Source organism: Eptatretus burgeri, chromosome 1 (assembly GCF_056783735.1).
Source record: "Eptatretus burgeri isolate ZD-2024b chromosome 1, Ebu_testis_v1, whole genome shotgun sequence".
Classification (NCBI taxonomy): Eukaryota; Metazoa; Chordata; class Myxini; order Myxiniformes; family Myxinidae; genus Eptatretus; species Eptatretus burgeri.
The window spans coordinates 134,091,083-134,115,082 of NC_140961.1; the positions used below are offsets into that span (position 1 = coordinate 134,091,083).

General features: G+C 43.9%; 2 protein-coding genes across 5 annotated transcripts in view; both read right to left on the minus strand.

The window, feature by feature from the left end:
- Positions 1 to 4,594, minus strand: part of LOC147035476 (uncharacterized) — a 30,830-nt gene extending 26,236 nt beyond the window's left edge. For 2 of the 3 annotated variants that reach the window (XM_085899073.1, XM_085899063.1), the window contains exon 1: positions 4,460 to 4,594. In XM_085899073.1, the coding sequence (XP_085755199.1) occupies positions 4,460 to 4,511 (52 nt within the window). In that variant the 5' untranslated portion in view covers positions 4,512 to 4,594. The remainder of the gene's footprint in view (positions 1 to 4,459) is intronic. The other variant, XM_085899059.1, reaches the window with a different exon arrangement.
- The window catches only part of LOC147035473 (uncharacterized), a 270,907-nt gene that overhangs the window by 135,067 nt on the left and 111,840 nt on the right, over positions 1 to 24,000 (minus strand). The window lies entirely within an intron of this gene.

Genomic DNA, 24,000 nt, shown 5'->3' on the forward strand with positions numbered 1-24,000 from the left:
CCTGAAGTGGGGATCACAGTCAGTATGCCAGGTAATCTTCCTGAAGTGGGGATCACCAAGTCAGTATGCCAGTTCATCTACCTGAAGTGGGGATCACCGAGTCAGTATGCTAGTTAATATACCTGAAGTGGGGATCACAGTCAGTATGCCAGGTAATCTTCCTGAAGTGGGGATCACCGAGTCAGTATGTTAGTTAATCTACCTGAAGTGGGGATCATCGAGTCAGTATGCTAGTTAATATACCTGAAGTGGGGATCACAGTCAGTATGCCAGTTAATCTACCTGAAGTGGGGATCACAGAGTCAGTATGTTAGTTAATCTACCTGAAGTGGGGATCACAGAGTTAGTATTTTGGTAAATTTACGACAATTGGGTATCACAGAATCGGTATGAATCTACAAGTCAGTGTGCTAGTTAATATACCTGAAGTGGGAATCACTGTGTCGGTATGCTAGTTAATCTGCCTGAAGTGGGGATCACCGAGTCAGTATGCTAGTTAATCTACCTGAAGTGGGGATCACCGGGTCAGTGTTTTGGTAAATTTACGACAAGTGGGTATCATAGAATCGGTTTTTATCTATCACAAGTGGGGATCACCGAGTGAATGTGCTAGTTAATCTACCTGAAGTGGGAATCACTGTGTCGGTATGTAGGTTAATTCAATGCAAGTGGGTATCAGAGGGTCAGTATGTTGCATAACCTACCACATGTGGGGATCACCAGGTCAGTTCATTAGTTAAACCTAATTGGGTATCACAGGGTCAGTATGTTGGTTAATCTACAAGTGGAAATCACTGGGTACGTTTGTTGGTTAATCTACCCCAAGTGGTGGCGACTAGGTCAGTACATTGGTTCATCCACCACAAACGGGGATAACTAGGTCGATACATCAGTTAATCTATGGCAACATTAGTTAATCTACCACAAATGGGGATTACTCGGTCAGTACTTGGTTAATCGACCACATTAGTTAATCCACCACAAACAGGGATAACAAGGTTGGTACATTGTTCGATGCACCACAAGCGAGGAATACCAGGTCAGTACGTTGGCCAGCTACAACATAATTAGTTATAAATCTACAAGTGAGGATTACTGAAATCGGTACGTTGGTTAATCGACCACAACATTAGTTAATCTATCACAAATTGGTATTACTAGATCGGTACATCGGTTAATCCACTACATCAGTTAAAATACTAGAAGTGAGGCTTACTTTGGTTAATCTACGACATGAGTTCATCGACCACAAATAGTTACTACGTAGGTACACTGGTTAGCCGCCGAGTGGGGGCTCACTGGGTGTGTACCTTGATCATGTCCCTCTACCCTGCCTCACCGTTCTCCCCCCTCGGCCCTGCCTCACCGATCTCCCCCCTCGGCCCTGCCTCACCGATCTCCCCCTCGGCCCTGCCTCACCGATCTCCACCCTCGGCCCTGCCTCACCGATCTCCCCCCTCGGCCCTGCCTCACCGATCTCCCCCCTCGGCCCTGCCTCACCGTTCTCCCCCCTCGGCCCTGCCTCACCGATCTCCCCCCTCGGCCCTGCCTCACCGATCTCCCCCTCGGCCCTGCCTCACCGATCTCCCCCTCGGCCCTGCCTCACCGATCTCCCCCTCGGCCCTGCCTCACCGATCTCCCCCCTCGGCCCTGCCTCACCGATCTCCCCTCGGCCCTGCCTCACCGATCTCCCCCTCGGCCCTGCCTCACCGATCTCCCCCTCGGCCCTGCCTCACCGATCTCCCCCTCGGCCCTGCCTCACCGATCTCCCCCTCGGCCCTGCCTCACCGATCTCCCCCTCGGCCCTGCCTCACCGATCTCCCCTCGGCCCTGCCTCACCGTTCAGCCCCCTCGGCCCTGCCTCACCGTTCTCCCCTCGGCCCTGCCTCACCGTTCTCCCCCTCGGCCCTGCCTCACCGTTCTCCCCCTCGGCCCTGCCTCACCGTTCTCCCCCTCGGCCCTGCCTCACCGATCTCCCCCCTCGGCCCTGCCTCACCGTTCAGCCCCCTCGGCCCTGCCTCACCGTTCTCCCCCCTCGGCCCTGCCTCACCGTTCTCCCCCCTCGGCCCAGCCTCCCCGTTCTCCGCCCTCGGCCCTGCCTCCCCGTTCACCCCCCTCGGCCCTGCCTCACCGTTCTCCCCCTCGGCCCTGCCTCACCGTTCTCCCCCTCGGCCCTGCCTCACCGTTCTCCCCCTCGGCCCTGCCTCACCGTTCTCCCCCTCGGCCCGGCCTCACCGTTCTCCCCCCTCGGCCCTGCCTCACCGTTCTCCCCCTCGGCCCTGCCTCACCGTTCTCCCCCTCGGCCCTGCCTCACCGTTCTCCCCCTCGGCCCTGCCTCACCGTTCTCCCCCTCGGCCCTGCCTCACCGTTCTCCCCCTCGGCCCTGCCTCACCGTTCTCCCCCCTCGGCCCTGCCTCACCGTTCTCCCCCTCGGCCCTGCCTCACCGTTCTCCCTCTTCTGCCCTGCCTCACCGTTCTCCCCCTTCTGCCCTGCCTCACCGTTCTCCCCCCTCTGCCCTGCCTCACCGTTCTCCCCCTCGGCCCGGCCTCCACCGTTCTCCCCCTCTGCCCTGCCTCACCGTTCTCCCCCTCGGCCCGGCCTCACCGTTCTCCCCCTTCTGCCCTGCCTCACCGTTCTCCCCCTTCTGCCCTGCCTCACCGTTCTCCCCCTCTGCCCTACCTCACCGTTCTCCCCCGCTGCCCTGCCTCACCGTTCTCCCCCTCGGCCCTGCCTCCACCGTTCTCCCCCTCTGCCCCCTCACCGTTCTCCCCCTCGGCCCGCCTCACCGTTCTCCCCTCGGCCCTGCCTCACCGTTCTCCCCCTCTGCCCTGCCTCACCGTTCTCCCCCTCTGCCCTGCCTCACCGTTCTCCCCCTCCGCCCTGCCTCACCGTTCTCCCCCTCCGCCCTGCCTCACCGTTCTCCCCTCCGCCCTGCCTCACCGTTCTCCCCCTCCGCCCTGCCTCACCGTTCTCCCCCTCCGCCCTGCCTCACCGTTCTCTCCCCTCCGCCCTGCCTCACCGTTCTCCCCCTCCGCCCTGCCTCACCGTTCTCCCCCTCTGCCCTGCCTCACCGTTCTCCCCCTCTGCCCTGCCTCACCGTTCTCCCCCTCTGCCCTGCCTCACCGTTCTCCCCCTCTGCCCTGCCTCACCGTTCTTCCCCTCTGCCCTGCCTCACCGTTCTCCCCCTCTGCCCTGCCTCACCGTTCTCCCCCTCTGCCCTGCCTCACCGTTCTCCCCCTCTGCCCTGCCTCACCGTTCTCCCCTCTGCCCTGCCTCACCGTTCTCCCCCTCTGCCCTGCCTCACCGTTCTCCCCCTCTGCCCTGCCTCACCGTTCTCCCCCTCTGCCCTGCCTCACCGTTCTCCCCCTCTGCCCTACCTCACCGTTCTCCCCCTCTGCCCTACCTCACCGTTCTTCCCCTCTGCCCTACCTCACTGTTCTCCCCCTCTGCCCTGCCTCACCGTTCTCCCCTCTGCCCTGCCTCACCGTTCTCCCCCTCTGGCCTGCCTCACCGTTCTCCCCCTCTGCCCTGCCTCACCGTTCTCCCCCTCTGCCCTGCCTCACCGTTCTCCCCCTCTGCCCTACCTCACAGTTCTCCCCCTCTTCCCCCACCTCACAGTTCTCCCCCTCTGCCCTGCCTCACCGTTCTCCCCCTCTGCCCTGCCTCACCGTTCTCCCCCTCTTCCCCCACCGTTCTCCCCCCTCTTCCCCCACCGTTCTCCCCCCTCTTCCCCCACCGTTCTCCCCCTCTTCCCCCACAGTTCTCCCCCTCTTCCCCCACAGTTCTCCCCCTCTTCCCCCACAGTTCTCCCCCACCGTTCTCCCCCACCGTTCTCCCCCTCTTCCCCCACAGTTCTCCCCCTCTTCCCCCACAGTTCTCCCCCCTCTTCCCCCACAGTTCTCCCCCCTCTTCCCCACCAGCGAAACTGAATCGATAAACTGGAGGTCAGATTCATGTGACGTAGTCGTAGCACAGGCACGACGGGTCAAATGGCCTCCTCTCGCGTCCATTTCTCGTATCCTCAATCAATGTACCACGGGGTGCGGATCACTCGGTCGGTACCACGACCACAGATTCAAGATCAACACGATAAGGCTTCCAGTGTAATGGCGGTGTGGACGAGAACGGAGAGAAAAATGGAGTTTAAAAAAAAAAAAAACCTGTCCGATTAACAACGGGCCGCACGTCGGGAGATAAAGAGAACCCGCGCGAAACGGTTCCGAGACGCCCCAGACTCGGTTCAATTAGGCAGTGGGAACGCGCGCCGTGCCCAAGGCGGACCGGCGCCGTAATGGCGATCCGACATCTGAGCCTTTGTTTGCGGCGCGGACGAACGGCTCCGCCGCTCGGCCCACGGCTCGCTCTGCACGGCCCACGGCTCCCGAGAGTCCACCCGGCGCGAAGATGTGGCGCTGGAGCGTGATTTGCCGAGTATGGAACCGAATACGGAATCCTCACCTCCCTGAGACTTAGACGTCACCATATCGCTGTTACTGCCGTAAAACGCCATTTCCGCGCATGCGCACGGCGCTGCGCCCTCATGAGCTGGGGGTTGGGAGGGCGGGGCGAACGCGTCACTCAGGACGACTCCTGAGTGGTGGGAATGGGAAACGTCGAGAGGGGACGCGTGCGGTGATTGGGTGAAGCGGGATGAGTGGGCGTGGTTATGGGAGTTACGAAAAAGTCGGTCGAGCGGTTGTTGAAGACGGAGTTCGTTTAGTTGTGATGGCCGATTCACGTTGTTGGAAACATTTGTGCGGTAGATTATATCAGCAACGTGACGGTATACGTCGCAGTAGATCCTAAATTAGATTTTAAATGTCAATTTGTGACGATTTACAAGGAACTTTGATGCACGAGGTCATTTGGCCCATCGTGCCCGTGGTGCATTAATGACACGAATTTTCCGTCTCGGTTCAACTACGTCATTTTATTTGGGGGGGAGGGACGTGACGTGTCACGGAAACTTACGGTCACGTGGCTCATGGGCGCCATTTTGTATCCATCGGCGGTTCATTGAATGATGATTCTTTCAATTCATTGAATGATGATTCATTGAATGATGAATGATGATTCAAAAATGATCGGATGCATCAATCGATCGAGAAGGATTTCACAATGCATAGATGAAAGGGGGAAAAAATGGGGGAAATGAAGTTATTCGGTTGTCATGGAAACCGACTTTGAGATCGTTGCTGTGCCAGGTAAGTTGTGGTCCCGTGTGTGTACGTGTAGGTGTGGTGCTCTAATCATATTGTCGGGGCTCATAGATATCCTTGAGGTTCGCACACTCGCCTCTCAGCTGTCTAGCCTGGGTTCGAATCCCGACCCAGCTATAAACTCTCATCCTCGTGTTTCACAGGTCGGATGATTCATCGGTGTGCGTGCCATCCCTTGGATGGACGTTAAGCCGGGTGTCCCGTGTGCTGTCATTAGTTGGTGGATGTTTAAGATCCCTTCACCAAGAGTAGGTGAGCTATCACTGGCATCCTTGTCAAATTACAAATTCCTGCCCTGATTAACTGCTGGGAAGGCAAACCACCCAGTATCACCCTTGACAAGCAGCCAAGGACCTGCCTTCAGGCAGAGCACATATTCAATCAACCAATGTTCTCAATCAATCAACCTTATCAATCAATCAATCAACCAACCTTCTCAATCAATCAATCAATGTTCTCAATCAATCAACCTTCTCAATCAATCAATCAATGTTCTCAATCAATCAACCTTCTCAATCAATGTTCTCAATCAATCAACCTTCTCAATCAATCAATCAATCAATGTTCTCAATCAATCAATGTTCTCAATCAATCAACCTTCTCAATCAATCAATCAATGTTCTCAATCAATCAACCTTCTCAATCAATGTTCTCAATCAATCAACCTTCTCAATCAATCAATCAATCAATGTTCTCAATCAATTAACCTTCTCAATAAGTCAATCAACCAACCTTCTCAATCAATCAATCAATGTTCTCAATCAATCAACCTTCTCAATCAATGTTCTCAATCAATCAATCAATGTTCTCAATTAATCAACCTTCTCAATCAATGTTCTCAATCAATCAATCAATGTTCTCAATTAATCAACGTTCTCAATCAATTAACCTTCTCAATCAATCAATCAACCAACCTTCTCAATCAATCAATCAATGTTCTCAATCAATCAACCTTCTCAATCAATGTTCTCAATCAATCAATCAATGTTCTCAATCAATCAATCAATCAATGTTCTCAATCAATTAACCTTCTCAATCAATCAATCTTATCAATCAATCAATCAACCTTATCAGTTAATCAATCTTATCAATCAATCAATCAACCTTATCAATCAATTAACCATCTCAGTTAATCAATCAATCAATCAATCAATCCACCTTCTCAATCTATCAATCAATCAATCTATCAATCAATCAACCTTCTCAGTTAATCAATCAATCCACCTTCTCAATCAATCTTCTCAATCAATCTCATCAATCTTCCCAAGTTCTTTCTCTTTTTTTCACTCACAGTTGTTATCTTTGTCTAATTCTCTTCTCTCGTGATGGTGTGCGCATCTTGTGTGAATGGTGTGCCTCCATTTCTCTCTTTCACTTTCTTTCTTCCATTTCCTTGAAATTTCTGCATTCTGTCACTACCTGTGCGTTTGTTATACTCACTCGTTCTGTACACCTCAAACTAGGCACGCCATCTGTGTGTGAATCTTTTCATACTCACACATTGCACTTCATTTCGTCTCGGTTTCTGTGACATGTTTTAAGGTGAAATCAATCCTCTCTGATTGGATGGTTATTCTGACATGTTGGAAGAACGAAAAAAATAAAGAACAAAGTAATATAATCTTCCTTGTTGGGCCAGAGAAAAACAGGTTGATTGGAAAACTGGCACATCGCGTGTCACAGGTTCGGTGGCATCGTGCTCCATGGAAACAAAATGGCTTCTAATTGAAAGTTGTCACCACTCCTAGTATTAGGAAGGAAAGAACAGTAGGGCAGGCACTATATCACCACCAGGATGTCTGTCATTGTCATCTACAGTATACACATCACCAGGAGTGACAGAAACACGTCCGTGGATGGATTCCCTTTCCAGGGGTTGGCCGGGAATGCCAAAAAATGGCTGGCCCATGGCACCGCAGAGAGCAGTGAAGCTGCTGACACTTTAGCTTCTGTATCAATCACAGATTGCCACTCCAGCTGGAAGTTAATTTTAAAAAAATTTAGTAGCATACTGTCAATCTAGCATTTTTAGCAATCGAGTTAATCTAGCATTTTAGTAGACTAGTAGTACACTGCAGAGGAAGGGGGCACGCCGGCAAGCATAAGTCGTGAGGATGTTGAATGGGTGCATGAGTCGTTCAAGAGCAGTCCCCATAAGTCCATTTGGATTCGGATGAAGATCTTTACAAATCCCGAGAATAAAACTTTGAGGAATGTTGGGTTGGGAGGGGGTTGAGGACTTGTAGAAGAAAAGGGGAGGAGAGAAAAGAGAGTTGGGATGTGGGGAGCAGAGAGGGGACAGAGTTTGGAGACGAAGGTTGAGGCTTTGAGGGGGGAGTTGAGGACTTGGGGTTGGTAGGGGGGGGAGGTGGACTTGGGGATTGATGGAGAACGGTTAAGGACTTGAAGAAGAAAAAAGGAGGGGAGGACAGAGAGATGGAGTGAAGGTCAGAAAAGGGACAGAATTGGGAGAGGGGGTTGAGGCTTTGAAGAAGAATGGGGGAGGGGAAGACAGAGTTGGGATTGGTAGTCAGATTGGAGACACAGAGAAGGTTATGAGGTTATGTATTCATCCTTGTCTATCTGTCTGTTTGTCTGTGAGCAGGATATGTCAAAAAGTTGTGGATGTATTTGGACGAAACTTGGTGGACAGGTTGGGTGTTTGACAGGAAATAATTAATTCGATTTTGGTGAAGATCCGAATCCAGATCCGGATCCGAGAATTTTTTTTGAAAGTGTTTCTTCACCACATTGAATTGAAAGATAGGGACAAAAACAATTTATAGCATGATATCGCAAAAAGTTATGGACGGGTTCGTACAAAACTTAATGGACAGGTTGAATGTGTGACGTGGAAGAATTGATCAGAATTTGGTGAAGATCCAAATCCGATCCAGATCAGAGAATTTTTTAAGTGATTCTTCACCATTGAGAGATGGGGTTAAAAACTATACATAGCACGATATCTCGAAACAGTTGGAGATGGATTCGGATGAAACTTGATCGACATGTTTGCCGTTTGACAAGGATGAATTGCTTCGATTTCGGCGAAGATCCGGATCCAGGTACGAGAATATTTTAATTTTTTTTTAAGTGATTCTTCACCATTGAGATATGTGGCCAAAAATGAAATATAGCATATCTCAAAAAGTTGTGGACGAGTTTTGACAAAACTTGGTGGATGAGTTTGCTAAGTGAAAAGAAGAAGTGGATTCGATTTTGGTTCAGGTCCAGATTCAGATCGGATCTATCAGTGGGATACAAAATGTAAACTGTTCAGCCCGGCGGAGGTATGTGCTCCACTGAATGCCGTTCTAGTTACCTCCACCACCGAAGGTGGACGTACGTTATGTTTTCACTTCACCTGTCTGTCTGTCTGTCGGCAAGCTATTTCAAAACGTTGGGGATGGATTCAGATGAAATTGGTGGGCAGGTTGGGTGTGTGACAAGGCCGAATTGATTAGATTTTGGTGAAGATGTGGATCCAGATGGAGATACAAGCGTCTACCCTTAGATGCAGGGATGGGGCCTCGAAGGCCCGGCAAGGTTTTTGTTTTGCTATAACTATGTCGTATAATTTTTTTTGCATGAGCATCATTCTATGCTCCTAAAACTTACAAATAAGTCTGTGGCATACATATAAAAAAGATTTCATTCATGTTTGAGGGAAAATCTTCATTCATAACATATTACACATCCCTCACTTTCCAATCCTCATGGCCTTTGTTGCAAGGAGCACAGCCATGTTGTGTGCGACAACTGCCTTCTATAAAATACTTATTTGGTCATTTTCAAGAAGGCAAACATGAAAATATTTTTTATTGTTGAAAATAATTTTGTATCATCATTTATTTTGTGCCAATAAAAGTCATTGAAATGCATTATCTTCAAATTATTGAACCTTGTAACCTTGTAAAATTTCCGTAACCTTGTAAAATACATACATCATACACATATACATCTCTTCGAAATAAAAGGATCAATGAATCACTCTTTCTTTTGAGCAAATACTCACAATTGGTCTCAACTTTGTATGCACAGTAAAAGAATAATAGTTAAAAAAAGAAAAAATGGCCGTGCCTCCCAGGCCCTAGGACTGCATTGGTGTCAGGTTTTTGACAATGTTGTCGATATATATTGTTGCAGTCACGGGTACCGAGACACCAGCTTGTCACTCAGGGGGATTAATCCCCGGTTGTCCTCGGTAGAGCCGGACCTGGGGCCACCACTCACAATTAACGTTGTGGTACGGTGGGTTGTTTTAAAACCACGAACACCACCCACTCAACCACAAGTTCCAGTGTCCACCGTCTAATTATTCCGTTTAACTAGAGGTCACGTGGTTACCTGAGCGGGGAGTGCGCCCTCGGCAAAGCACCAATGTTATCTCGATTCAAATTTAATTAGGGCGGCCGAGTGTTTTAACCGCTGGTGTGTGCCGACGATTTTTTGGTCAAATCTGTGGTAATTACCTCCCAGTCTATCTCGGTTCGGACAATGCTAGACCAATGGAAGGAAAGGACAAACATGGACGAGTTAGAAATCGACAAATAATTTATTAATCATAAATAAATAAATAAAAAGAACTTTTTATTTTTCTGAGGTAAATAAAGAATGAATTTCAAAGCAAAATCAATCAAAATGCCAAGAAAGAGACAAAGAGCAGATGCTTATCGGGGGTTGACTTACTTACAGCTAAACACAGACAAGGGTACCCAACAGATCATTCGGGGGGAGTGGGGGGAAAGAATCGTCTCGCTCACCAGAAAGTCGTCCGTGATGCGTCCTGAAATGCGTGCGTGCGTGTCACGTCCGTCCTCAGCACCCAGCTTTGCCGTGCACCCTCTCGTGGGGCAGCCTTGAAAGCCAGTCGAAGTCTGGAGGGCACCGAGATCGTCTGTCACGGGTTTAGACCCTGGTGTTGTTGGTGATCGACCCGAGCCTCACTTGTTGGCGGCGCTGCTCACACCCACACGCGCACCACACGCTCGCTTGCCGAAGCCCTGGGAAGGACGAGTTGTCTCATTGTTGACGCTGGTCAGACACCCACATGCGCACCACATGCTCGCTTGCCCAACACTGTGAAGGACGAATTGTGTCGTTGTTGGCGCTGGTCAGACACCCGCTTCTTGCTCGCTTCCCAAGCTTACTTCTCATTCTCTTCTCCCTCCCTGGCTTTGTTTTTCCTCCCGCTTTTTTCTCTCCCGCTTTTCTCCTCACAGAATGTACCTCCCGTTCGTTTTATATCTCCAGGCCGTCTCCGCGGGGTGCCGTTCGCCCCAAGCTCACCCCGCCCCACTGGCGCACGGTTACCATGACGACCCGTGCGCTCTCAAAAAAGGCGGGCATCAGAGCTCACGAAAGATTGTTGCTGAGGAAGAATGGGGGGCGGGCTTCAGAGCTCGTGAAAGAAATGTGTGTAAACCTGTCTGTCGTAAAGAAAAAAGCTTCCCATAAGAGAGGGGATCTATCCTTTACCCTTCTCAACGCATCACATTGAAGATCCCATTAGACATGGGGATGGGGCTAATCTGAACATTCATTTCAGGAAATAATTGTCTGAGGACCTGGATGTGTGGATGCATCCAGCAGACCGGATTCTGAAATCCGTAACAATATGTTATATATTCTAAATAAAAAATATATATATATATATTCTAAATAAAAGGATCAGTGAATCAACATTTTTGAGCAAATACTCCTTCTTGAGCCTCAACATGAAAGAGAAAAAAAAAGTTTTAAAACTGAAGAAAAAAATTTACATTACCTGTATGGGTTCTTCCAAATATTAGGATCAATGAATCAACTTTTATGAGCAGATACACATCCAAGAACATCGACTTTGAAAAACGACAAGAAAGAAAAAAAACAATACAACTTTTCTTTTTAAATAACTTTGCACTTTTACATGTGCTGGGCCTTCCAGGCCCCCAGGACTGCATGGGTGTAGGATGTTTTATGACTGTACTAAAGGGTTAAATTTTTGAAGTGATTCTTCATCAGTGAGAGATGGGGCCAAAAATGGTACCGTTTCAGGTTTGGCGTGGTGGTTGCGAGGGGACTTATTGGACCCACTTCCCGGTCGATGACCCAATAGCCGACGAGCCGCAGATAACCCCGCCGCATGAAGAGTTGCTAAGCAACCACAGACACCATCGAATATGCTTAATTTCGGTAGGGTCCAGCGTCCAAATCCGGCAAATTAATCACCCTGGAGAAGGCATGTGCTTCCCAACACTCCAGTGCTGTCAATCAAAATGGCTGAGCAATACCATAAGTGGAACCTTAGCTAATGTCGAACCATAATGAAACGGTGGGGCAGAACTCCCTGCTACTGCTTACACACTATGTCTAACTAATGGAAAGACATGATTGGACAGTTTGGAAAGCAGTTTACCAAGATTATCAAAAAGGAAGTAATTACAAGGCAAAACAGTGTCACAAGAGAAAGCTCTTACCCCTTGTGATGTCACCAAGTTTGAATGTAAAATGTATATTATGTTCCACCCATGTCTTGCCTCATGCATATTTATGTTCCACCCATGTCTTGCCTCATGCATATTTATGTTGCATCCATGGCTTGCTTGCTTCATGCATATTTATGCTTCACCCATGTGTTGTGTCTTCGCCGCTGCAGACGGCGAGCGGGCGCTTCCCTGGTCAGACGGGACGTGTGGTTATCTGGACAAAGCACAGTTTTTACCCACGCACTTGGAGTGTTTTAAATAAAGAAAAAGTGATTTAAACCTCTGCAAGTGTTGGTTGAACTGCCTGGAGCATTCTTATTTAAAAATCGGGACACGTCGGCCGTTCCAAGATCGTAAAAACCTGACTCGATGCTCGTCTCAGCCGGGAGGAAGAAGAGCCTGTGATGTCGAGCTTACTTCACACGTGGTCTGTCACTGGCTCTTGTGGTTCATCGAGAGCCGCCATGTCGAGCTCGCTTCACACGCAGTCTGTTGTTGGTTCGTCCAGCTCTTCCTGGTCTTCACTCTTGTTGAAGGCCAAGGCATAAGCAGCTGAGGCCTCTGTCAGAGAGATGGGTAGTAAATTTGACAAAGCTCAATTGCTACTCGAAGAGCAACAGATGCAGCAACGATTGATGGCCGCACAACAAGAGAGTGATCTGAAGTAGCAAAAGGCACAGCAAGAGCAGCAACAGATGCTGCAACGATCGAAAGCTACACAGCAACAGATGCATCTCAAACAGCTGAAGCGGGAGCACGAGACTGCCGTGGCGAAGGAAGCGATGTCTGACGCTCTGTGTTGGTCGCAGATTCGCCAACATTTCAGCAGCTGGATTACCTACACCTGTGAAGGTGGGAATGCTGTTGTCCAGAAATGCCACGTCTTCGCCGCCATCCATACTACCTGAAGACCATACTGAAGGTATTCTACCAGATACCCGAGTACGTGCTGACCCAGATACGTCACTGAAACCAGTCTCATTTCAGACAGAACCCCTTTCACCAGCCATCAACACCGCAGCACCAGCATCCGTGGAGAACTTATCAACATCAAACGTGTCCAACAGGCAAGTTCTGTCTGTTCAGTATAACACGATGCCAGCTCCTGGTCTATCGTACGAAACTCGCCAGGCACTAATGTCTTACACGCAACCTTCATGTCGTCATCTGTCTCCAATTGTACGTGTCACGGTTGCACATCGACCCCCACTGTGTTAACGTGCCCTGTTGTTGTCCAGGAATGAGCTCGTGGGTCACAAACTCAGCGCCGGTTACGACCGCTTGGTATCCCACTGTGTATACTGATCTTACGTCGCCGTCCAGTGGGATTACAACTGACAACCAATCGGGTTGTTTCTCACCAAATCCAATGTACACCCATGCTGTACCCGCATATGATGTGAGGACACACAACACACATCCAGAAACAACATTACGAGAGTCGAGCCATTGACTATTGGGTTGGGACGTCAAGCCATAAATCATGCCAACAGTGATGCCTGCCATGCAGGACTATGTAAACTATTTGTCTCATCGAGACTTCGTTTCGAATAGGATTTCAGTGTTTGACGATAAGCCTGAGAAATTCAGGACATGGCGTGCAGCCTTCCAGAACATGATCAGAGGAGTACCACTTGCATCCGACGAACAGCTTAACCTCACGGTTCAACATATGGCTGATGGTTCAGAATCCAAAGCACTTGTAGAGCATGTTAACAGAGTCTACATTTCTAACCCCAATGTCGGTTTGGAGCAGATCTGGAATCACCTTCAAGAAAGATTTGGCAGTGATGAAGCAGTTACACAATCATTGCTGAACAAGCTAGAACTTTGCCCCAAGTTTCTTCTCATGACAGCAAAACATTGCAGAAGTTTAGTGACACCATCGAGGAAATAGACGCCACCCAAAACGATGGTTCCCTTCCTGGACTTGCAGCTTTGGATATATCTCTGTTCCTCAAACCAATCTTAGTGAAGCTTCCACCTGACCTTGTGGATTCTTGGAGGATGGAGACCTTCAACTATAAAGAAACCCACAATGTCACCTTTTCGATGCTTGCATCCTTCATTCAGCGCAATGTAAAGATTCAAAGTGACCTAACAGTCTAATTGTTTCCTCGGGATATGACGACGGATCACATTATTTGGCTACTAAGTTGAAAGCTCCACTCAATACGAGGGACAGAATGTATGCCTTCACTCATGACACTCGTCCAAGGGTTAGAGTCAGAAAGACCGAGGTCACGGGTGAATTGCTGTCACAGATTGTCAAGCGACCGACTGCAGCAGTCACGTCGCCTTCTGTAAATCAGCACACTCTTCATCGAATGGAAGATCCGCAGCAATTCTACCCTATTCACAGGACAAAACATCCTCTTGTACATTGCAGAATATTCAAAGAAAAAACAATGCAATCCAGAAGCATTCTTCTTCACCAATGGAAAATATGTACCAGATGTGCTCTGTCAACTAACCATTCAGCCAAGGAGTGTCAAGTAAAATTGCGTTGTTCTCACTGCAACAGTACCTGTCATTGCTCAGCATTTCATATGCCAGTTGTGCTACCCTCAATGGACCGGCAGGGAGGCAATTTACCAGGGATTCTTCAAACCCCGAGAGAGTGTCGGATGGGTTTCAAAAGCATGGCGAGGAGCGACCCTTGGTGATTAACCAGTGTACGGACATTTGTGGCAGTGGTGGATCCAGAGGAAAGTGCTGTTCCAAAATCTGTCTTGTGAAGGTATTCATCGCTGGTAATCCTGAAACTTTCTGAAAACTTATGCTGCATTGGATGACCAGTCAAATGGGTCTCTGGGCCGCAGTGAACTCTTTGACTACTTCAGCGTGCCAAATAATCTAGTTCCCTATAAACTCAAAACTTGCTCTGGAACTATGGCAGCCAGCAGAAGGCATGTCAGGAATCTTGTCATTATATCTTTTGATGGAATTGTCCACCTGCTGCTCCGGTAGTTAACCGAGTGTAATGCTATTCCTGGTAATTCCTCCGAGATTCCAACACCGAAGGTCGCATGGCTCCACTCACACATACGTCCAATCGCTGAAATATTTCCCGAACCCGACTCAGAAGCGACCATCTTGCTGTTAATTGTAAGAGATGCTCCTCAGCTGCTTAAGGTCAGAGAATTTCGAAATGGACCACCTGTGCTCTGTAGGCACAGCGTATGGATTTTGGATTGGTGATAAGATGTACAGTGCCTATAGAAAGTCTACACCCCCTTTCAAAATTTTCACCTTTTGTTGCCTTGAAGTCTGGAATTAAATTGCATTAAATCAGACTTTTCTACCTTTATTTGCAAATCATAACCCACAACATCTAAGTGAAAATTTCTCTAAAAATACAAAAAATTAATTTAAATTACAAAAATAGAATATCTTGGTTTATCAGTGTGTTAGCCGGCATGTCCTGGGAAATTCCGCTGCTTGGTCCGAAATTGTCCATAAGCCTGTAATCGTGTAATGCTGAGTAGGGTGAATATACTGATTCTGGCTCACTTTTCCCCATGTAAATGAATGGGGATTTTCAGTGATTCATATTTTTTTTCCCGAAAAATAAACCCCCTTTTTATCCCAAGGTATATTTATTTGTCTCCCCTTTTAACCTAGGGACACTTTTCAAATAACCAATGCAATAAGATAAAGACTTGTTCAAGTAGTAAAGTAGTAATGTGATTTGTTAAAGGTGATTCTGAAGAAATATCTGAAACATGTAAGCCTCGGGACACTATTTTTCAAATAACCAATGCATATTGTTTAGCTTACTCATTGAACCTATAAAGATTTGTTCATTCTCAAATTCCTTCAATAGTTTCATTTTCTTTGCACAATAATCCCCATCTAAAATATTTAAAAATAAAACATTTGAATCTGTATATTTTTTAAGATACCCCTTTTTCTGCCATACAAATGTATAGGGAGAGCTCTCTGACTCGAGACCCATTAGAACAAAAAGAGGAGAATTATTTTCTCTCCCCCTCTGACTCTTACTCCACTCAAAGGTGAACCAACGAATGGGGGAAGGTTTTTAAGTGTTTTCAGTTCGTGCCGTGAAGATGAGGAAGTATTCTGTGAGAGACAAGGCCTCGTGGTTATATTTTAAATCAGAACACTAACAGGCTAATAAACGTAACTTTTATCAAAAATCATTCAAAGCATTTTCATTTTGTGTTAAAAATGGATAAGTGTTTGGGAATGAATCACCCACGCATTTCTCAAGCTGAGCTGTCTTGCCCGAAATGTCATTTCCCCGTGTGGACACACCCTGAAAAATTCCAACATTACGCAATTTTACTTCCTCAAGTTGTTTTATAAACGAGCCGTCAGTCGTAAACTTTGTCTGAAAGCTTTATAATTTTTCTCATCTTGTCCTATTGAGAAACGATTGAAACATGATCTATCTTTCGTCTGAAGAAGAAGAGAATCCATTACAATATCGGTAAGTTTGTTTGTGTTCTTCCTCTGAGAATCACAGTGAAACAACTGATTATTAATTAAATCACTGTATGACTAATATATACATTGGTTTTTTTTCAACAGATTGTCTCCAATAACAAGATCGTTGATCGCCGATGTTGAAAATGAATTATCCGAATTACATGATGTCTGGGCAGAGATGTCTGATTTTGTACAAGAGATTCGGATTTTCAGGGGAGAAATGAGAGAAATAATTACCGACTGGAAGACATTGTTGTTATCTCCTATAATCTTGTAAGATCCGACTTCAAGGTGAGAAACACACACGTGCACGTGCATGTGTGAGTGTATGTATATCTGCTTTTTCTGTGTTCATTTATATATCTGTCTCTGTCTGTCAATATGTCTCCTGAGTTTTAACACATTTTTTTTTTTCAGTTTAAACACCTGTCTGGATGAAACAAGTGCACAAGTTAATCGTCTGCAGGAATCTGACCTGGCACTCAAGACATCTGAAGCAGACTGCTTGGATATATCATCTGTTTTTACAATTGAATATTTAATATTATCAATGTTGATTAATTATAAATGCTTTCCTTACAATTATCTGATTCTTAACTACAAAAAGCGAATCAAGGACATTTAGGGGGGGGGAAGTGCGCCCCCCCAATGACCCATCACCCCCTCATCCCACCCCCTCCCCTCCCCGTGTGTGTGTGGGGAAGGGTGGGGAGTGGGATGAGGAGGTGGTGAGTCAAAGGTGGGGGCACAAAGAGGGGATGAGGGGGTGGGGCTTGTGTGGGTGGGGTTTATGTGGGTGGGGCTTGTGTGGGAGAGGCTTATATGGGAGGGGCTTGTGTGGGTGGGGTTTATATGGGAGGGGCTTGTGTGGGTGAGGCTTGTGTGGGTGGGGTTTATATGGGAGGGGCTTGTGTGGGTGGGGACTTCTGTGGGTGGGGGTTTATATGGGAGGGGCTTGTGTGGGTGCGGCTTTTGTGGGAGGGGTTTATATGGGAGGGGTTTATGTGGGTAGGGGACTTCTGTGGGCAGGGTTAATGTGGATGAGGTTTGATGTGGATGGGTGGATGGATGGGTGAATGCGCGGGTGGACCTTGTATGGATGGGTGGACAATTTTTTAAATTAAATAAACATGTTGTGTGTGGGGAACTGATTAACTAATCACTAATTATGTGAATATGATGAATGTGGGTGGAGCTTGTGTGGAGTGAGGTTTGTGTGTGGAGCTTGTGTGGGGTGGGGTTTGTGTGAAGCTTGGGTGGGTGGGGTTTGTGTGGGGTGGGGTTTGTGCGGGTAGGGTTTGTGTGGGTGGAGTCAAAAAATTTCAATTTAACTCTGTCTTTTGTAATTCCTGTGAATAAAATGAACCTAAAATCTCTTCCCCTTCTCAATCATATATCTTGTAAGTCCAAGGAACCGTATCTATTACATCAACAATTTTAAAAAGTTCGTTCGTCCGTTATTTCGTATAACCCTTTTCAAAATGAGATTTCCATCTATATATTCTTACGATATCACCAACTTTGAACTTAGGTTTTCTGACATTAATCACTTTTTTCATATTTTAATTTTGTAAATGTTTCTGATGGTTTCATATTCGTTGACATGTGAATCGTGTCATTATACTTATCCACAATATCGTGAATAAAAGATGCCCATTGTTGTGAACCGATTTGTGTGAATTTTTTTATATAGTCTCTGTTAAGGTACGATTAAAACGTTCAACAACAACGGCCTTCCCTTCATTAAAGGTACTGTATAATGTAATACTGTTATTTTTTAGAAAATTCATAAATGTCTTGTTATAAAACTCTCCACCCTCATCAGTCCACAATTTTTTAGGTTTTCTCTTACTTTTATTAAATATCTGTTGAAAGGCTAACATAAGAGTATTACCTGTTTTGTTTTTTAAAGGGACAACCCATGCGTATCTACTCCTCAAATCAATAACGGTTAAAGCATACTTGCACCCCTTCATTAAAGGTACTGTATAATGTAATACTGTTATTTTTAGAAAATTCATAAATGTCTTGTTATAAAACTCTCTACCCTCATCAGTCCACAATTTTTTAGGTTTTCTCTTACTTTTATTAAATATCTGTTGAAAAGCTAACATAAGAGTATTACCTGTTTTGTTTTTTAAAGGGACAACCCACGCATATCTATTCCTCAAATCAATAACGGTTAAAGCATACTTGTACCCCTGATCATTATTGAGTTCAATCAAATCAGCAGACCAGATATAATCTACTTCCTTGGAATAAACCTTCCTTCTCTGAAACTTTGTGAATATTGGTTTATGTAATTCATCAGCTAATTGCTCTTCAATCTTAATGATATCATTAGAGCTTATAAGTTTTTTGAATTGCCAAGTCCAAGTTTCAATTTAGCACTGATCATCTTCTTCACGATGAACCTATCAACTTTTTCTCTCAAGGTTGGATTTTGTATCAGAGACAAATTATCCAACATTTCTCTATCGGCTTCATGCTTTTCTTCCAAAGTTGTGGTATTCCCATAATCAATATTGTGTCTCATGCACACTTCATCAACTCTATTGATGGGCTCACTCCATGATTTGGCATTGTCTGCTTCATCTAATCTTTTATCCAAGTTTGTGCCTGGACCACAGAAAGAATACCCTGGTAGATGTAATTCCCCTGGTATTCCAGTAGTTGTAAATTTACTTCATGATAAAAACTTTTGTATATCTCCTCCGGGTTTGTGTTTGGAGATAAATTGATTTTTTTTTGAACCACACACCGAACATATACCTTTTTGTATAACCCTGTTATTTTTACTTTTAATATATGAAATATTTTTATTATTAGTTTATTTTTACATTTGAGACAATAACTCATTTATTTATGAGAAAAATTCCTGCAGAGTGCAAAAGCCTTTTTAGTTTCCAACATGCACATTTGAATCTTAATTTTTAAAACATAAAGAATCCTCAGAAATGCCTTCACTCTCTCTCCTCCATTTATTAAAGAAAAAAATGAAAAACGAATTAAAATCAATATCTTGCCGAATGCCGATGACAATCGTCTTATCGAAAATATTGCAAATAGACTTGTCATTTCTTTGTTTTCCTCCTCAGTGGGTTGAGTTATTTTCTGTAATACCCCCAATCTTTTTTTCATCTCACTGGTTTCCATATTTTGATATTTATTCATTCTTGTTCTTTCCTCCTTCTCTCTCTTCTCTCTCTCCTTCTCTCGCTTCTCTCTCTCCTTCTCTATCTTCTCTCTCTCCTCCTTCTCTCTCTTCTCTCTCTTCTCTCTCTCCTCCCTCTCCTCCCTCTCCTCCTTCTTCTCTCTCTCCTCCTTCTCCCTCTCCTCTCCTTTTCCTCCTCTTCCCTCTCTTCAACTCTTTCCTCGTCCCTTACTATCCTTGAATCGCTTACACCCCATAGAATATCATACATATATTCATCAGGATTTCTTGTTATTCCTATATCCAAAAAAATTTTTTTTACAACAGGAAACCAATAAAATTTCTTTTGAATTTCGAAAAGAGCCTTACGTTTTCTTAACTTTATAATTTTTTCATTATTTAACATTCTGATTAAATCCAAAGTTGTTGGTTTATCAACATCAGCATAATGCCAATATTTTATTGAAAATGTGGGTGGGGATATGTTGTAGAACATATTTATTAAAATACCGAATACCCTTTTCTTGAAGGTATGCTTGGACACAGAAATGATAATTTTCTTGAAGCCTTCTTGCCGTCATATATGTATTAGAAATATATGTTAGAATAATATTATGACACGAAACACCTCCCCATCTTCCCATAGTTAAATCATTTTGTATTTCCTTACTTATTATATATAATCCTGTTTTTTCTGTTTTCATGATATAAACTAGGGCAAAACCATTATTATATTAACCTTTATTAAATTATTTTATTTGTTGTTTACGAATCGTGCTTCCACAAAACTCATTCTCTATACCAAGTGGATAATATTATTCCTTACGAGACTGATTTAATTGTTCCAGGTCTTGTAGGTCAATTTTAAATGACCAATTATACCCGAAATCATTCATATCATACCCAAATTGTTATATTCTCATACAAACGATACATCCTTCTTTATAAAAATTTATTTTAATTCGAACTGTGAATTATGTATGACTTGGAGATAAAATCAACACTTCTGTATCTTTGGAATACACGGCCGTTTTATTTAAGGATATATATTGTCATAAATCACTTAATCTCACCAAGTCATTCGCGTCAGTCGGGCTTGGATAATTTTTTAATTTATAAGCATTTTTCATATTAATATTTTTGGTTATATTATATTTATGTCGTTCAGCCTGTGCCTTTGTGTAATAATTTGATAAATCAATATCCAGTTCTTGGGATACACCAAGGATAGAACCATCTTTACCAACATAAGTCATTTATATTAGATTAAAAATAATGTCATAAAAAAAATTATTTTTGTTGAGTTGAAATAACACATATAGACAGAATTGACCACAACACTTGGAATTTAATTCTTGGACTTGAAATGTTTGATAAACACCATTCTGTAAGAATTTTATGACTTCAACAGGTGGTGGAAGACCAAAACTATCAAAATAATATTTGTCTTGACTATTAAAAATACAAACCCAATGAGAACCATTCCCATTATTATCTTCTAAGTTCATAATAATATTCTTTGTATGCTTAGGCACGTTTCTTAATTCATCTCTCATACAAATAACCACATTATGAATTTTTAATTTCTTACAATATTTGACAAGTTGTAAATTTGATGTTGTATTCTTTCCAAATTCTTTAAACCACTCATCAATGCTCATTTATTTATTCGAAAGATATAATCCATTACCTCTTTTAGTTAATTTTACACCTGCTTGTGCGATAGAAGAAAGCATATCTCCAACTAACAATCTCGCTTTATCAGGCAGACCTTCAAGTTTTTCAGCAAAATCTACAATTACACCACTTCCACTAATTTGTTTCTCCAACTCTTTGTTATGTCTTTCCAATTCTTTTTGAGCCCGGAGTTGAGCCTTCCTTTCATTTGCAGTTTTCACCGCTGTTGAAATACCACAAGTCAATGCTTTAACCGCACTTAAACCAGCAAATAAAGGAATTAGAAATGGGAGAAATCCTCCACTCGTCTCTCTTATTGAATATTTTTTCAACATTGGTTTTGTCATTTTAATTTTAAGTGAGCCAGTATCGTTCAAGATTTTAACCTGTTCTCTTGTGAGCAAAACATCAATTCTTACTGCTCCTTTTCTCTGAAATGTATTAATGTTAATCGTACGAGGCTTTTGATTTTGAACACAAGATGATAGTTTATGAAGATTGATTTGATTAACATATACCCCAGTTGGTACTTTGCCACTCATTTATTTAACAAAAAATTATGTGAGACTAATCATAACACCATTATCTGTATTAATCTGTAATTCTGTTTCTTCCAAAAGCAAACAATATGTATCAACTTCTTCACTCTCTCCTCTTTCAATGTATAGGGAAGTATCCACTCGATTAGACTTTATAGTTTCCTTTTGAGCACTCAGGTCAAACGCATAGATTGTATACAAACTTTTAAATGCTGTCATATCCAAAATAGGTTCTTTATTTCCATTACTTTCACACACCTTTTGGTAAGACTTGTATGCTTCAGCATAATCATTTTTTTCCCAATTAATTTCCAATATATCTCGTGGATAAAATGTTCCATCTAGAGAAACAGGAAGTTGTTTCACCTTAGCATTATCACTCAATGAATTATTCTTATCAGTAGCAGTATCACCATCTGGTTTTTTTTAAATGATCCACAGATATCGTGGCTTTCCTTCCAGAACACTCAAATTCCACGTGTAAGTGGTTTGGTTTAGTTTAACGTGTTGACATCTTCTTTGAGGTATGATACACTGAGTGGTTTCTTTGAGTTAAATCTTCTGTTCAACATCTCCTCTGTTTTAGGATTAGGAGTATATTCACTAATATACCAACTCATTTCATCAATTACAAATTTATTCTGATCACCAAAAGCACTAGCAACTCCAAAAAGTAATCTATTTTCATTATCATTCCTTTGTAGTTGAAATCTAATTTTAAGACCATGCAGAACTTTATCATGATCACAAAATCCAAATATACCTTTAAGAGGAACTGCCACAGTAAAACTATTAACTGCTTTTGTATCATCAGTATACGCTCCTTTCTGTAATGTCATGGTAGAGGTGCGCCAAGGCAGACACGAGCGAGGGGATAGCACAACCCTGCTTTATTGCCACGAGCGAGAGTGTGAGCGTACGATGCCCGTAACTCCACTTTATTACGTACTCGATGCACTCTACAGCCACACGACCTACAGGCTCCACAGACGACAACGGCTACAACAACGCCTCAGGCGGCGCGCACTCCTATATCCCGTGCAAGCACGTGACCACTCCAAAACCACTCCACCATGCTCCCCGCATCACGCCCTGCCCCCGCAGGCCCAGTACACCACACTTTCCTTTGAGTATATCCAGGGTCTGTGGTTGTTCCCGTTGACATATCAGGAATAACACCTTCGACAGCCCCCTTTCCCATTCTATCACTGAATGTATATAGTGTAAATTTCATCATTTCAGATACAGCAGAGACATAATCAACCGCTTCAACTTCTTGTGTTCCAATGTACAAACGAACACTATCAAACATTTTCCAGAAGAAATCATTTACGAGTGTAGCGTTTGTGTTATTCCCAGCCTTAGTGAATTTAAATTTACACAACAAGAAACTTTCGGATTGATTCAAATAGGTTTGTTGATTATTTATTTCAAAACTTTTTGTACCATTTGCATTCCAGTCTGTTCCAGTTATTGCATTTACCTTGAAGTAATCTTCTTTTTTTAGTGGAGTTTGAGATGATAATAGTATCATCCAAATCATAGATACTATCAATTGCTTCCATACTTGTATTTATTTAGGAAAAAAGATGTTAAAACTTTTGAAACCCTGACCCTAGTATTTGAATTATTTTCTGTCGTTCTTCGGGGGACAACTGAGTTTTGCCTTTCTTAATTTCTTTAATTGCTTGTAATTTATGAGATTCCTTTTGGGCATCTTTCATGCTCTTTACAGCACCTGCTACATTTCCCACAGCAGAAGCAGTTGAACCAATTAGGTCTTTATGTTTAAGAATAGTTGAACCAATACCCATTAGAGTATCAATTAACCCATCTCCTCTAAATTGATGTCCGGCACCCCTTTGTCTCTTAGGTTTATAGTATCCTCAACCAAGATACATACCTTCACCCTTGTAGTATGGGGAAAAGAACATCCCATCCCCTGTAATTATTTTGTATTTTCCCAACTCGTGTTTCCTCACAATAACCATCGTATTTATTTATTGGAAAACTTCACGTAGGTGAATTCTGATGGATATAACTTCTCCATTAAAATAAATCATACGATTATCTTGGTCGGTTATCCTAACATTTACTCTGTGTATGTTTTTTTTCCTGACACAGGGAGATAAACCAAATTTTTGGGTTCCATATTGAATTTATAACCAATTGGGGTTGAGTATGTGCTGAATGAAAATATTGTATTTGTTTTTATTTCATCATTATAAGCACCATCAATCAAATCACAGTGAATTAATACCGAATTTATTCCTGAGGATATTTGAATGACATTATCACTGTAAAACGTCCCATTAGTTTCAATCTTTTTTGAGGAGAAACCCAATAACTCTCTAAATCAATTATCAATTGTGAAATCAACCTTGTAGTTATTTTTAAGTTTAATCGTTGATTTTGAAGTATGTTTTTGAATGTCTATAACAATATTTTTTGGTTCATCACCCTGTTCTTTCATAAGACGAGCAATTTCGGA